At 34.8% G+C, this 15,605-nt stretch overlaps 1 protein-coding gene across 4 annotated transcripts in view; it reads right to left on the bottom strand.

Annotated features, from left to right (window-relative positions):
- Positions 1-2,135: 2,135 nt before the first annotated feature.
- LOC114311181 (crossover junction endonuclease EME1B) overlaps positions 2,136-15,605 on the bottom strand; it is a 38,667-nt gene continuing 25,197 nt past the window's right edge. Inside the window, exons 8-13 of one of the 4 annotated variants that reach the window (XM_082886792.1) lie at positions 10,509-10,572; positions 10,285-10,403; positions 8,767-8,814; positions 7,071-7,160; positions 4,295-4,409; positions 2,136-2,652 (exon numbers count right to left, since the gene is read on the bottom strand). In XM_082886792.1, the coding sequence (XP_082742918.1) occupies positions 2,476-2,652; positions 4,295-4,409; positions 7,071-7,160; positions 8,767-8,814; positions 10,285-10,403; positions 10,509-10,572 (613 nt within the window). In that variant the 3' untranslated portion in view covers positions 2,136-2,475. The remainder of the gene's footprint in view (positions 2,653-4,294; positions 4,410-7,070; positions 7,161-8,766; positions 8,815-10,284; positions 10,404-10,508; positions 10,573-15,605) is intronic. The other 3 variants (XM_028257259.2, XM_082886798.1, XM_028257260.2) reach the window with 3 other exon arrangements.

Genomic DNA, 15,605 nt, shown 5'->3' with positions numbered 1-15,605 from the left:
AACCACGATTTCAGAAGAAATTTTTTTTTTTGTTAAAAGCGTGGTTCACAACCGCGCTTTTAGAAGAAAAAAAAATTAAGTTAAAAGCGTGGTTCAGAAAAGAGATTTCAGAAGAAATTTTTTTTAATTAAAAGCGCCTTTTGTAACCGCGCTTTATTAATTAAAAGCGCGTTTTGTAACGATGCTTTTAAGACTTCCCAATTTTCACGCGGGACAGGTACACAGACGTTGAAAGCGTGATTATGAACCACGTTTTAGCCTATTTTGGGAATTCTTTCAAAACTAGGCTTAGTTTGGGAATTGAATTGATAATTTGACTTATTTAGGGAGATGGCCCTACTAAAAAATCTTGTTCCCAAACGAGGCCTTAGCATATGTTATGATTTTTATTGATCAAAAGTATCATATAGATAATGTCACATAATATTCTAATATCATCTAATAATTTTATGTATATATATAATAAAAAAATAATAATGCTAGGTAACAGTGGATGTCATGTCTTGTTGGTTGTATTATCATATCATCTCATATTTATGTTTGTATTGAAACAGCAATGATAGAGGGCCCGAATTTTCCAGGCTCGAATGGCTCGAATTGACCAAAACAACGTCGTTTTGGACAAAAAATAACACAAAACGACATCGTTTTGGTCAATTCGAGCCATTTGAGCCGCAAATATTGTGGCCACCAAACATTTTTCGTATTGAAAATGCTCAATCATTATCAGCCAATACAGTGTGATTTGTGTCAAAAAAAAAATTTCGTCATTAACTCCAGCTAAATAAAATTAAAAAACAAAAATCAAAATTATACAAAATATATTTTATGATTGAATTTTATCTTTGATTGTAATGTGAGTCTCTCTTAAAATATGTAGGTCATTGTGAAAATAAATCTTAATTTTTTTATTTTAACTAATTTTTTTAAAAAAATTAAAAATTATTGATAATACTAAGAATAATAATACAAAAACATTCATATAAATTTTTTATGCACAATTGATAAAATTTAAAGAAAAATAGCTTTAAAACTATTAAATGTGTTATTTTAATAAAATAGTGTATATAGATTTTTAATACATATTCAAATACCATATAATTTTTTTTTTACTCTTAAAATCTTAATTTTTTTTAAATGATTTTAAAAAATAAAAAATTAATAATTAATAATACAAAGAATAATAATACAAAAACATTCATATAAATTGTTTGTGCACAATTGATAAACTTTAAAGAAAAATAGCTTTAAAAATATAAAATTTTGTTTTAATAGAATACCGTATATAGATTTTTTAATACATATGAAAATAGTAGGTGTTTTAATACAAATGCAAATCACCATAGGTTGATGTTGATGTGAAGTTGAGTCGGTATTTTAATATAAGGGAATATTTATGGTACATGTCTATGTATTATGTCTTGTTATGTATTTTTGTGGTTCATGTTACACATTTATATGGTAAATATTACATATATTTTTGGATAGAGTTACAACAATCCATGATTTAGAAATAAAATTACACATTTTTGTACTAATGTTATACATTTTTGTGGTAATATTATAAATTTTTTTTATCGAAATGTTTATTAACCACAAAATATATAACGTTACCAAAAATGTGTAATAGTAGCACGAATTGCATAACTTCATTTCCAAATCACAAATTATCATAACTATAAATATATATATATATATGTAAAACATTTAACACAAAAATACATCACATTACAAATGGTTATAAGTTGATGTTGATGTGAAGGACATCATTTCTCTCTTAAATGAGAAAACAAGGACAATAATGACCACGTAAGTACACAAACCTGGATGAGAATATCATAGATTGAACTTCAAAATAATGACAAAAAAAGGCGACTTTGATTTCTTCGTAACGAGTGTCATTCCTACCTCTTTGATTCCATCAAACATATCCTAACGCTGTGTTTGGTTAGAGGATTTGAGGAGAAATTTTAAAAAGAAAAAGGAAAAAGTATGTGAAATTAAGTAAAATATAAATATATTTTATTCACATTTTACCTACCTTTTTCATTTTTCTTTCCAAATTCTTCCTTAAATCCCCCAACCAAACACAAGATAAGGGTAAAATTTTCAATTAATAAGAACCACATAAGAGGTTTGCCAAATTGCCATGCTTGCAATACCAAATGCCTCTAAATTTGCAAAGGGGCCAACTTCACGGAAACACAACACCACCATAGTGCTGATTTTTGTCCAACTCATCAAGGAACATTTGACAAGCCTAGTTGCCAAGGACAGATGTCAAAGCCAGGCAGATTTTGAAGCTATTTGAGACAATGCATATATCAATTTCAATTAGTAAGTCGTCGTACTCAAAATGTATCCTATGTTACAGGGGAAAAAAAAAAAATTAAAAAAAAATCAAGAGGGCATCATCATGCTCTTTTATCATCCACTTAGAAGTGATCACCAAGAAGTACAGTGAAGAGTAGTCATTCAAGTCGAATGTCGAAAGAAATCAGCACCATCCTCGACATCATCAGTTTTAATGCTTCCACATTGTGCCATTAATATTCTGTAAACTCTCTTTGAGCAAACCTCCCCCAGTCTTCTATCCTCACCAAGTAACCCTTCTATTATCAAGTCCTTGAGCAAAAATTCTTTCTCATGCACCTGCCATTTTAAATAAGAATCAATTTACAATATAAATTTCAATTATGCTCCTTTTGATATGCAAGACAACGGGAAAATAAATACTGAGAAGTTGAGTTAAACTAAAAAACAGGATGCATTTATCATACTAATAGAACAAATCACTTTCTCTAGGCGTAGCTAACTCAGCATTAATTTTGAAGATCATTTGATGACGTTCAATATTTCCGAAATATCTAGGACACAAATTCAAACCACCCCAATTACTTTTTCAATATTTCTAGTACCAAACACACTTTTGACGCATCTATCACTTGGACACATAAAACACATCACAATTATAAAGAAAAATGACTTGGAACTTCGAAGTTCATAACAAAAGGCAAAATAATGAGGGTTCATATTAATCTTTTCTCTTTAGCCTAGTTTTAGAAACTAAGTTTGCAAGTTCCAATTTTTTGTGAATGAAGTCCTTTATATATATATATATATATACACACACTAGCAGTTCGCACACACGATGCGTGTGCAATTTGAAAAAAGGTAATAGTATAAGAATAATAATAAAGAGAAATGCACACAAAGTATGGGTTGTTCAAGTGGTAAGTGTTTAATCTTCTTCTTAATGTATTTTTTTTACATAAGCACCAACTATAGGGGTAGGGAAAACCCAAAATATGAGACGTCAACACCATCAGCAGCCTTGACATATATAATAGTATAGATTGATTATGACTTTTTGAATACTCTTCTTTTCCATAATATTTGTAATGAGAAAAACAAAGAACTTATTATTACTGTGTAATAAACATACATTTATTTATTGTTGTGTGATATTTTGAAAATTACAATGACGAGTGTCTGTATCATAATAACATAACCATTAACCACCAAATTATGTAAATCCATGTTGAAGAAATAATAATATATGCTAAGGTCAAGTAGCAAGTTTTGCTGCATTTGAGATATTATTGTCCCGCTACATTAGAATTTCTTGTATATATTCATATACTTTCCAAGAAGAAAAGGGAGAAATAAAACAACTTAGTTGGATATTATGTGCCGAAGCATTGAAAAATCTTTGTACCAATTGGGCTATCTTATTGGATGATACATAATTGAATGGTCATGCACATTAAACAATCCCAGGGGTTCATCGGGAAACCCAAAAACGCAGGAAATGAACATGAACTCATTCAACCTCCTAAATAGAGAGCAACAATTTTAGGTTCATTTTCATCTCAATTTTTTTCCCAGCAAAATCCACAAGAATACCTTAATATTTTACTTGGATCCCTTGAAAGGATTTGCTGTCATCCTTAAACTGAAATTTCCATTCCCTCCACAAACCCTACAAGGCTGGACTTAATCAAGACTCACTATTCGAGTTAAATCCGTTGTTTGTTTCTCAGCCCTCCTTTATATGTCCCAAACAGAAATTTAACAAAAATAGTCCACAAATACTATCCTTTTAGGAAGAGGACTGTCCAATCCAAGAGATGGAAGAAGACAAGTTGTACCATGAGAACAGTGTGAGGCATGCTAAAATCGCATCACATTATTCAACCAGTAAAAAAGTCACTATTAGTCACCAATAAACAAGGTTTGTTTATACAAATATGTGTATTAAGAAAAATAAAGGCTGTTTTGTTATATCACTCACCGATTTATTTGGATCCATGTAAACAGTCAAAAGGGATTTCATTGTAGGGTATCTCTTCGAGATAGCAATAGCAAAACGTGGTTGTACCTTTGGGATAGCAACCAATGCCTTTAACCTGAAGTAGAAAAGGAACATCAAGAAAAACAGAACTGATTTTCCACATTGATTTTAAATTAAGGCATATGACACTCCCAAAATCAAGCGTGACTATAGAAGGAAATGGTTCAACCCAAGCAATCATTGTTGTCAAATAATGAATCGAATTGTGAATTTTTTTGCTAAATAGTTAATCGTGAATTGTAAGATTTAGTTTATTTAGCATTATATATATATATATATATTGAAAAATGTTTGGGGACCCTAATTCTGTGGCTCAAATATGGCTCAAATGGCCAAAACGACGTCGTTTTGGCCATTTTGATGTTGTTTTGTACTCAAAACGACGTCGTTTTGGCCATTTGAGCCACATTTGAGCCACAAAATTTGGGCCCTCTACCATTGCTGATATATATTACATATAAAAATACAGTGTTTAAAATGAAATAATTATCAATATACATATTATATATATATATATATATATATATATGTATATACATATAAAATCACGTATATCAAAATAATTAGTTAATCTCTTCTTTTTTCTTTCTTCTTCCTTTTTGTGAAAATGACTCAATTGCATGCATTATGCAAACATAATTGAATCATTTAAATTGCAATGAATCGTAATGAATCATACTAAATTGTAATTCAACCATAAAATTCACTGAATTTAAAATTCAAATGCATGAATCAAATCGTTTTGCCTGAAGCTCATATCAAATCGTATGAATCGAACCGTGAATTGTAAGATTCTAACAACCATGCATGCAATATTATTACAATTCTTTTCCTTTTTCTTTTGTGTTTTTGTTTTTTTGGGATAGGATATTACAATCCTTTTCTAGAACATCTATTTTCAATAATCAGCTTAGACATCCTTGACTGAAGTGGAAAATGAAGAAGCTACAATATTTTAACAAGTCAACTACAAAAAATTCATAGAGCTATATTTGACACAAATGAGTATCACAAATATGTTCATAAAAAAGGGTAGTATCATTTCAGGGATTGTTCTCAATATAAAATTTATTATTATAGTTACTTTCACGGTGGGTGAGCACACAAGAAAAAGGGATGTTTTGCCAAGAAATCATCATTATTTACCGTAACGTTGCTGTAATGTCAAGAATTATGACTGGTGTGGTGACATTTGGAGCACTTCAATCCAGCAGATCCTGGAATGGTGTGGGCCAGCTAAGTAGATTAAAGAGGCAAGCAAGGCCCTGATTCAAGGTCAGCCCAAAGGCCTTTAACCATAGTTATCAAGGTAAGTATGAGCTGAATTATTTTACGAAAAAAAATATTTGACTCTGCCTCCCTATGGTCCTCCATCTGTTTCTGTTGAGTTGTTGCATGAGTAGAGGATGGGAAAAGGCCACAAAGTGGATGAAGAGAGGGCTTCAGGTATTCGGAGCTACAGAATGGTTGGCAGGAGGCAATGATGGGAAAGTGATGATTGGAGGAGATGGATGTGGGGAGAAACTGAGTTCTCATTATCTCAATAGGGCTCTGGTGGTGGAAAGGGATGCATCTATAGGTGGAGAGGATGGGGAGAGATTCTATCAGGTGAAGAAGTGGTGGCTACTATCTGACAGTTAGCATGGAGGTGAGTATTTACAAGACAATGATTTTCAGCCTTTTCTGAGTTCTTTGGGGAGATGGAGAACCAGAGGGACTATTTGTGAGTGATACCAAGGAATGGTCACAACATGGAGATTCTGCCCTCCTTTGGTTGTTTATGGCTGAAGAAAAACAGTGAGGGTAGGACGAGGCAGTTTTAGCTCCTAGGTTTTTATGACAAGGGTTTGAAGAGGAGGCCTACAGGTTTCTGGAAACCATTGAACTAAGATGAGGCAGCAGTCCAAACAGGAGGGTAAGAAGATGGGAGGGGGATCATCTTCGAGAAGAGATAGAGATCATGAAAACCTAGTGTGTTCTACAAATTATGATAAGATCAACAGAAGGGGGAGAGGAGAAGCACCACTAAGAAGTGGAGACTGGGGGTGTTTGGGGTGGCTTCTGAAATGCACTCATGGCGTTGGAAATGCTTTTAAATTAGTTGTCTTTGGCGGTGATTTATACATTGGATTCCCATGGAAACTGACCTTCTCAGAAGCCCATTTTCGGAAGCAGGTCGACCTAGCTTCTAATACCACTTCTCGCAAAGCCAAAAATCAATTTAAGTAACAAATGCACATTGCCATTATTATCTTATTTAAGTGGTGGTAAATTTATGCCTTGCCCTCATGTAGTATCCTAAAATATCAAATGGTAAAATCACAAATACTCCCTAACATTTGATAAAAATACAAGAACACTCCCTGACCTTTCTAATTTATCACAAAGAACCATTGACATTTGGAAGCTGTATCAATTGCAACCCTCTTACAAATTACTTTTATTTATTTATTATGTTCATTTCCTTTAGAAGACAATTTAAACAAGGGCAAACTAATTATGATTTGTAACACAACTTATGCAAACTAAATTAAACGAGGGCAGCTTTGGAATTAATGCAATGATCTTTGATCATTACACATTCAAATGAAAGGTAATGACAATAAACATGCAACTTTGCATAAATTTTGTAGCAGAAGTCATTTGCTTGTATTAGCATTAATTTCCTAAGAATTAAATTTTACAATGATGACTGATATCAAATGAAACTACTCACCACGTGCTTTTTTTTATTAGATTCCTGTCGATGCAATCCTTGGGGATAAGGGAACCATTGGAATTTACAGACAGACGTGTTAACTTCTTTCTGCACATAAATATGAAAGGAAAAATATTGAACAAATTCAGAATTAAGGCAAGCAACAGTAAAGTAGAGAGAAAATAAAATATTAAAACTAAAAAGATTTCTTAATTAAGGTCATGACAATATGCAACTATAAAAATTGAATCATAATATTTGCAAATATCTATACTATATATTAAGCAAAAGGGGGTTTTTAACCCCAAGTCTTGTGGGAGCTCCAATCTCCCAATCTAAATTTCTTAATTTTTTGATTTAAAAAAAAAAAAAAAAACCTTAACATTTATTAACTTCTCCCAACCCCCAAGTCTTACCCTCATAATAACACTTCAATGCATTAAGAACAAGCATAAAAAAAATTCTTTGAAATCCAACATATGAATTCCTTGAAAAGTCCCAACACATATGATTATTATCCCTCATAATAACACTTTAATGCATTAAGAACAAGTATAAAAAAAAATTCTTGAAAAGTCTAGCACATATGATTATTATCAAAATATTAAAATTTAATATAATATAATAACAAAAAAGACATTTAATTCCTTGAAAAGTCTAACACATATGATTATTATCAAAATATTAAACTTTAATATAATATAAAAAAGGAAAAAAAGAAGACATTTAAAAAAAAAAAAAAACATTTAAAAATCGCAATTCAAAAAAAAATCTTAGCATTTATTAATTTCTCCCAACCCTCAAATCTTACCCTCATAATAACACTTTAATGCATTAAGAACAAGCATAAAAAAAATTCTTTGAAATCCAACACATGAATTCCTTGAAAAGTCTCAACACATATGATTATTATCCCTCATAACAACACTTTAATGCATTAAGAACAAGTATAAAAAAAAATTCTTAAAAAGTCCAACACATATGATTATTATCAAAATATTAACTTTAATATAATATAATTAAAAAAAGACATTTAATTACTTGAAAAGTCTAATACATATGATTATTATCAAAATATTAAACTTTAATATAATATAAAAAAGGAAAAAAAGAAGAAATTTTTTTTAAAAAAAAAGACATTTAAAAATCACAATTCACATATATAGATAATTGTAAACACAATCTGTGCATAGCACGGGTAATATGCTAGTATATGATTCCGTAGATTAGCTTGCATAAGATCAACACAAAGTGCCTCTTTCTATCTAGCACATCAACCTGGTAACTGCACTGGACCAGTAAGTCTCACTATATTTGGACTCAATAGTCCCTAACAGATTTGGAAAAAAGAATGACAAGAAAAGAATGAAAGAAACAAATATCCATGATGAAATTACATTATGCATAATATGATTTTTACAAACGCACCTATAAACACTAATTCAAACTATCATAAATTTCTAATTAGTTTTTTTACAGTCTAGCAAATGCGAGTTTTTTTAATATGAGATATGTTTTCTGTTAATCAACCAACTCCTCTAAAAGCTTAAGTTGGCAGGGACTGGGCCCACCAATATATATCATGCTCTCAAACTTTCTTTCAGATGTGATCTCCCTCATATATATATATATATATATATATATAAAATCCAGCCAGACATTTAAAGGAAAAAATGAATCCACATAAACACTTGAAACAAAGACCTATTAGAACCTGAGTTCCAAAACCATGCCAAGCAGCCCACACCTTTTGGAGCTTAAACTGCTAAGAAATAAGCCTGCCAATTATATCAATTTGACATTTTTCTGTTTCTAACATAACTAAAAATCACCAATAGTTATGTGTAAAGACTGTATTGAAATGCATAAAAAAAAGTGTATAAAAGTATGTAGAAATATTTTGGGCTGTATAAAAGTTATATTGAGATTCCAACTTTTTTGCCATTTTTTGCCTCCCTTTATATTATCGATAGATCCGAAGATATTCTTTAAACATGCATGTGTTTTGTGTGTGTCTAGGAAGCATGGACAGTCCAAAATGGGTGTCGTGTCTGTATCCGACATGTATCAGACACCAACATGCATGTCCATGTGTCAGACACATCACATGGTGCATCAACTTTTTTTATTTTTTTTTGCAAGACACTTTGGAGACACTTTACAGATACATGTATCCTAAGTTTGGATACGTCTTAGGCCATCTTTGTGATTTTTTCGTTCATATAGTTTTAGAAAGCTGATTTGGGTCAAAGTAAAATGTTAGCAATAAAGAGGGGAGAAAGTGGGGAAAAACAACAATACACCCACATATAGGTTGATGCCTCTTATGTCTCTATGCCCAAAATTTATATTCATGTACATAGCAATTAAAACCAAGTAAAGTAAAAATTCCTATCCCTACTGTGTCCTTGTCCTAATTTTTTAAAAAATAGCCATGTCCCATGTCTATACCAGTGTCCGTGTCCATGTTAGGTGTGTGTCAAGGCAACGTGTGTCCCCCAAGTGTCCGAATAATGTCTGGTTTCAAAAATTATAAGAAATAGGACACATTTGGACACATGCTTGGCACGTGTTGAAGAGTGTCCAACAAGCTTCCAACACCAACATTGTACCTTCTTAGAAGTGTCCCTGCTTCTTCAAAAAGGAGACAGGCTTCTTCAAGAAGGAGACAGGGCTGTAATACAGAACTTATAGAAAATCATTTCAACATTTCTCAGGGGATTAATAGATTTTTGCAACTTGAGGCAAAACAACCTCAACTCTTGCTTTTACATATTTTGATGACTGCATTTTGTCTTCAATAAAGGCCACCAAAATCAATATGTACAGAAGAACATATAGGGTATGTTTGGTTTGTGTTTGAGAGATGTGTTTTAGAGATAAAAAGTACGAAAAGTTGTTAGGTTTGGTTTTTTTCAAAAGATGTTTTGGAAAATTATTTTGAGAGAGAGTTTTGGAAAAAGTGATTGATTTGATGTGTGTGAGAGAGAGATTTGTTTGGAAAACTTGCTTGGTTTACAAGTTTTGAGAAATTTTTTTGGAAAAATTTGTTTGGTTTGATTACTTTTAAAAACTTATTTGTAGAGAAAATTTCCCAAAAATTTTTCAGAAATACAAACCAAACGAACCCATATAGTTTTAGGATACCAAAAGACAAGGAGAAAGAAATGAAAAGTTACATTTCCGCACTATATTTTTGGCCTTCAAATTACTGAAGTTGACCATACAGTACCTGAATTGGCAAGAGGCCAAGCTGCAAGTCAAACCTACAACATGTTCAGCTAATTCAGCTTCATCTACGCAGAGTCTTGAATGTACCCTAAAAAAATGAGTGGCTAATTTCGATAGCACCTGTAAAAAAACAAATTTCACATTTCAGTATTATAATTGTCCAGTAAAGCTAGAGAGCAGAAATTTCCCAAATATTTGTACATTAAAACTTAATCATCAAACAACCTCCTCAACAGGCGGGCGCCTCCATCTGCTACAATTTGCAGGGTTCTTGTACTGTCCTTGTTCCCTAACACATAACAAATAGTACATCTTTAAAATGGTTGCAACATACCTTGTTATCATTCTACCATATGAAAATCTGTATAACCCCAAGGAAGATTACATAGGAAGTACTTTTATGGGAAGTGGAGATCATTCATGCCATCCTACTTGGTGCCATCCCCAAGGACTTATCCCAGTAATTGCCCGTGTTGCAGGGGATTACACAATCATAGGGACTACTCACTAGTTACTTCTGTTACCTTCCTTTTCTTTTTCCTACTTCTGCCACTCGGCAATCTAAGAGTACACGATATATAGAAAAGAAGATTTTTGTTAGAATTTACCATCACCTACCACCAATTTACCACCACCTACCACCTACACCTACCATCACCTACCACCAATTTACCACCACCTACTCCTCACCTACCACCTACACCTACTACCACATTTTCTTCTATATATATGATCATTGTAAACAATCAGATATCAATCAATAACAATCAATATTACATAAATTTCAACATGGTATCAGAGCAGGTTCAGCACCTAATATTTTTTTGCTTCACCGGCGGGCGGCAACCTCACCTTAGCCGTCCGCCGGACCTCAACCTATTCCGCTCATTTTTATACACATACCTTCCCATCACTTGCCATGTCTGCAGTGCTTGCTACTTGTTTCTTTGTTCGAAGGCATCGCATAAGACGAGAAAGGCCTCGAGCTTCACATGTTCGTGAATTCCACGGGATGAGTAGTCGTCTAGTGAAGGCAATGCCAAGCCTAATTTTTACAGCTGTAGTAGAGGATAATTGTACTTCAGCAACGTGCGCTATATGTCTTGAAGACTACAACGTTGGAGAGAGGCTTAGAGTACTGCCATGTCGACATAAATTTCATGCGTTTTGTGTTGATGCTTGGCTAACCACATGGAGAACCTTTTGCCCTGTCTGCAAACGTGATGCCAGAACTAGCACAGGCGATCCACCGGCATCAGAACACACACCGTTGCTTTCGTCAAGCCCGGCTTCTGTTGCTTCATCTTCGGTATTGTCATCCGTAAGATCATCTTTAGCATCATCTTCAGCAATTCCAATGGCTGATGCTTCTGCAACGCCCCTACATGTGAAATAAGACAATGAAGAAGAAGAACAAGATCAAGAAAACTCCAAAACCCAGAAACGAATTTGCGATTTCTGTGGAGAATCTCAAGCTCTCTTGTACTGCAGAGCCGACTCTGCAAAGCTCTGTTTCTCTTGTGACCAACAAGTCCACTCCACCAATCAGCTCTTCACAAAACACACTCACTCTCTTTTTTTAATATTTCAACCCACTCTTTCTCTTGCCCCACATGGGCATGTCTCCCCCCACTCATTCTCTCTCTCCTATTTCTACTTTCCAACCAACCATTTTAATATTTCAACCCACTCTTTCACCCCGTGCTTTGAGCAGTGATTGATTTTTTTTATTTTTTATTTTCCTCTTCTTTTTTAAAACAAACATCATCATCTCATTTTTTAAAAACCACTCTCTACGCACTAGCATCTTAATATTCTTTCTTTCTTCTGTTTTTTATTTTTCTTTCCCATTCACAGCCCCATGTGCACCATTCATCTTCTTTATTTATTTTCTTTATTTATTTATTTATTTATTTATTTATTTATTTATTTATTTTTTCATTCAAAACAAAAAAAAATAAAAAAAATAATCATACTTAAAAAAAAAATAAATAAAAAAAAAAAATTAAATCACACACCTTTGCAGGTTTTCAAAACCGTGGGCCCAACGCTCCACTTTCTTTCTTTTCTTTTCTTTATTTATTTATTTATTTTATTATAAATAAATAAAAAAAAAAAAAAAAAAAACAAACAAACACGGAGGAAGAAGACGAACTGCAAACTCATTTTATTCATATCGGGCCTCACCCCGATCACCATTTTACACAAAAAAAAAAAAAAAAAAAAAAAAATACAAACAAAACAACCACACCCACAGTGGGATTTTTCTTTTCCCTTCTCTATTCTACTGCAGGTCTCTTCTTCTTACTTTTATCTTGGGTGTCCCGTGCCAGTCCGGTCTCCGTGTTTCCTTGTCCACCGAGCACGTTCACTCCCCCAAACTCCTCCACTGCAGCATATGGAGGACCTCCAAATCGGAACATCACGGTGGCCTTCCGCTTCAGCTCCTTATTTTCCGCCTTCAGCACACTTATCTCTGCTCGCGCATCCTTATACATGCGTTGGAGCAGAGCCAGTTGGGAGTTTAAATGCTGCACCTCATTTGTCCTACTCTGCAGCCGGTTCGACAGGTTTGTGACCGCCGTCATGCTTTCCACACATGCCTTCAAAGTATACTGATTGGCCTCCACATCCGACTGCACTGCCATTCTTTGCTCCACCGACCGCATCGGAAAGTTCAACGGAGCAAACTCCGAGGCGCTTGGTTGAGTTTCCAGTGCCACCGCACCAGTTCTCTCTCTCGTTGACTCGTTGAGGTCGGGAAAGAGAGTGAGCAGCCCGCGGGAAGACGATGAAGCCATTTTCTAGGCAACAGAGTGTTATACAGAATCTCTCTCAGAAATCTCTCTCAGAATATCTCTCGCAGGTTTTTTTGCCTCAGCCTCAGCCTCTGTCTTATAGCCGAGGCAGCCACGCGCATCGCGCGCCTCTTGACGCCCGACAAACTGGCACGCCTTTTCATGGCACATCTTTTGATAAAGTGGACACGTTTTTTGATGGCACGCCTTTTGACAAAATTGGGCACACCTTTTGAGGGTGCGACTTTTTAAGGGTCCGACAAGACTCTGTAAACTGTCCCGACATTGATTCCGGTTAGCTCCATCAAGGGTCCGACAAGACTCTGTAAACTGTCCCGACATTGATTCCGGTTAGCTCCTTTATGGGTCCGACAAGACTCTGTAAACTGTCTTCTACAACGGTCCGACATGACCCCATAAACTGTCTTCTACAACGGTCCGACATGACCCCATAAACTGTCTTCTACAACGGTCCGACATGACCCCATAAACTGTCTTCTACATCGGTCTGACACCACCTTACAGTGTCCTCTACATGGTTATGACACCCCCATACAGTATCCTCTACAACGTTATGACACCACCATCCAGTGTCTTCACCAATGGTCTGACACGACCATACAGTGTCTCTTATCCTCTTTTATTTTTATGTATTTTCTTGTTTTGTTCCTCTCTTCAAACTCAAGTTGGTTAGTTTCTATCCTCCTTGAGTTTGCGGGGGGCTGTTAGAATTTACCATCACCTACCACCAATTTACCACCACCTACCACCTACACCTACCATCACCTACCACCAATTTACCACCACCTACTCCTCACCTACCACCTACACCTACTACCACATTTTCTTCTATATATATGATCATTGTAAACAATCAGATATCAATCAATAACAATCAATATTACATAAATTTCAACAATTTTAATCACAAGAGCAGTGTGACATAATCTCATTTCACTGTCAATGATCTGCACATTGCTGCATTTTATTATAAAGAGGATGGACAAAGGGTTTATTTATTTTCAACGAAAACCCGGCAGAGATACTGCACAAGCTTCTCATGGGTGGGAAGTTCCAGGACAATAAACCTGCCACAAAGTAATTTTTTTAATTTTTTGATAAATAAAAAGTAATTTATTAGCCCTGGAATTGATCACCTAAATTTTTATATTCTAAGAAAAATAAATTAAAAAAAAAAAAAAAAACCATAAAACTGTTTGCTGGTCCAATTGGACACCATTATTCACCTAACCACTATCGCCTTCAGATTGAACTCTGAAATTCCAACATCTTTTTTTTTTTCTTTTCCAACTCCTTGCAAACAATGCTTCATATATGTGTCAGCAATTGGAGACATCAAGGGGGAAAAAAATAAAATAAAATATAAAAAAAACCAAACCAAACCAAACCAAACAAACCCTTGTATCCCAATCAGGTGGGGATCAAGGGGCACACAAAAAAAAACAAACGAACAAATGAACTGAAGGGAAAAAATAGAAAGCAGCAGACACAAAAGAAAAAGCAGATATTTAAAAGGGAGCCACACAGGGTCAAGACCAGCCAGATTATCCATGTGATAGCTGCAATTCAAATAAAACACCCTCCAGCCCAGGTTCAACTATAAGGCCCGCAGTTAGAAGCTTTTATAGGCCGGTCTTGATCTATTAAATACATTTATTTGTTGAATTAGTGCAGAAGAGAAGGGGATTGAATCAGTGCAACCAACATGCACAGTCTCAGTCACAGGAGCTGCAATATAATAGAATGGCAACAACTGCAGAACAGAAACCAAATGGAACATATCCACAAGAGGATGGGGCTCTAAGGGCCACTATCAAATTAGTCAATAAGCAAAGTTCCTTATAACTAAATTTTTATATTCAACCACTAATGATGCAAGCCAATGGACGTCATGGCAGATTCCCATTTCTAATCAGCCCAACACACGTTCAAAGAGTATAAATTAACCTAAAAGCAAACTTAACCAGTCAAAAGCATCTCCGTTGTCTCTAAATCAAAAAAGCACAGACACTTCTACGAAGGAGAAGTATCATGTCGGACACAACACTCTACAAACAATCCTAAAACATGTCATGTTCGACACTTCTTTTAAAATGTCTTAATGAAAATTTCAAATTCATAATATCAATCACTTTATAGACACTCGGCGATACTTCTTGAACACTCCAAAGACAACCTATGATGAATCTCTTCATAGTAACTGAGAGGGTAATTTATGATCTGGAGTTGGGCCGAGGTGACGGCCGAGCAGGTTGAGGGCCCAACGGTGTATGGGGCCGAGCTGATCAACTATCCGCCCGGAAATGGGTTGAGAGAACTTGGGCCGGGCAGAGTTGGACTGAGTGTGTGTGCCACCCCGGACCGTACAGAAACCGCTCGGCCAGGAAGTGACCGGTCAGACCAGGATGCTCGGTCCGAGGATGGTCGAAACCAGACAGACCGAGAGACCGGCGCCCAGAAAGGCACGGTCAGCCGAGGTAGTTGATTGACCGGCAAGAAGGCC

This window comes from Camellia sinensis, chromosome 1 (genome assembly GCF_055761805.1).
Source record: "Camellia sinensis isolate YWXY chromosome 1, ASM5576180v1, whole genome shotgun sequence".
In the NCBI taxonomy this organism is placed as follows: domain Eukaryota; kingdom Viridiplantae; phylum Streptophyta; class Magnoliopsida; order Ericales; family Theaceae; genus Camellia; species Camellia sinensis.
The sequence above is the reverse complement of the archived record's forward strand: the minus strand, read 5'-3'. Positions and strand labels throughout refer to the sequence as shown.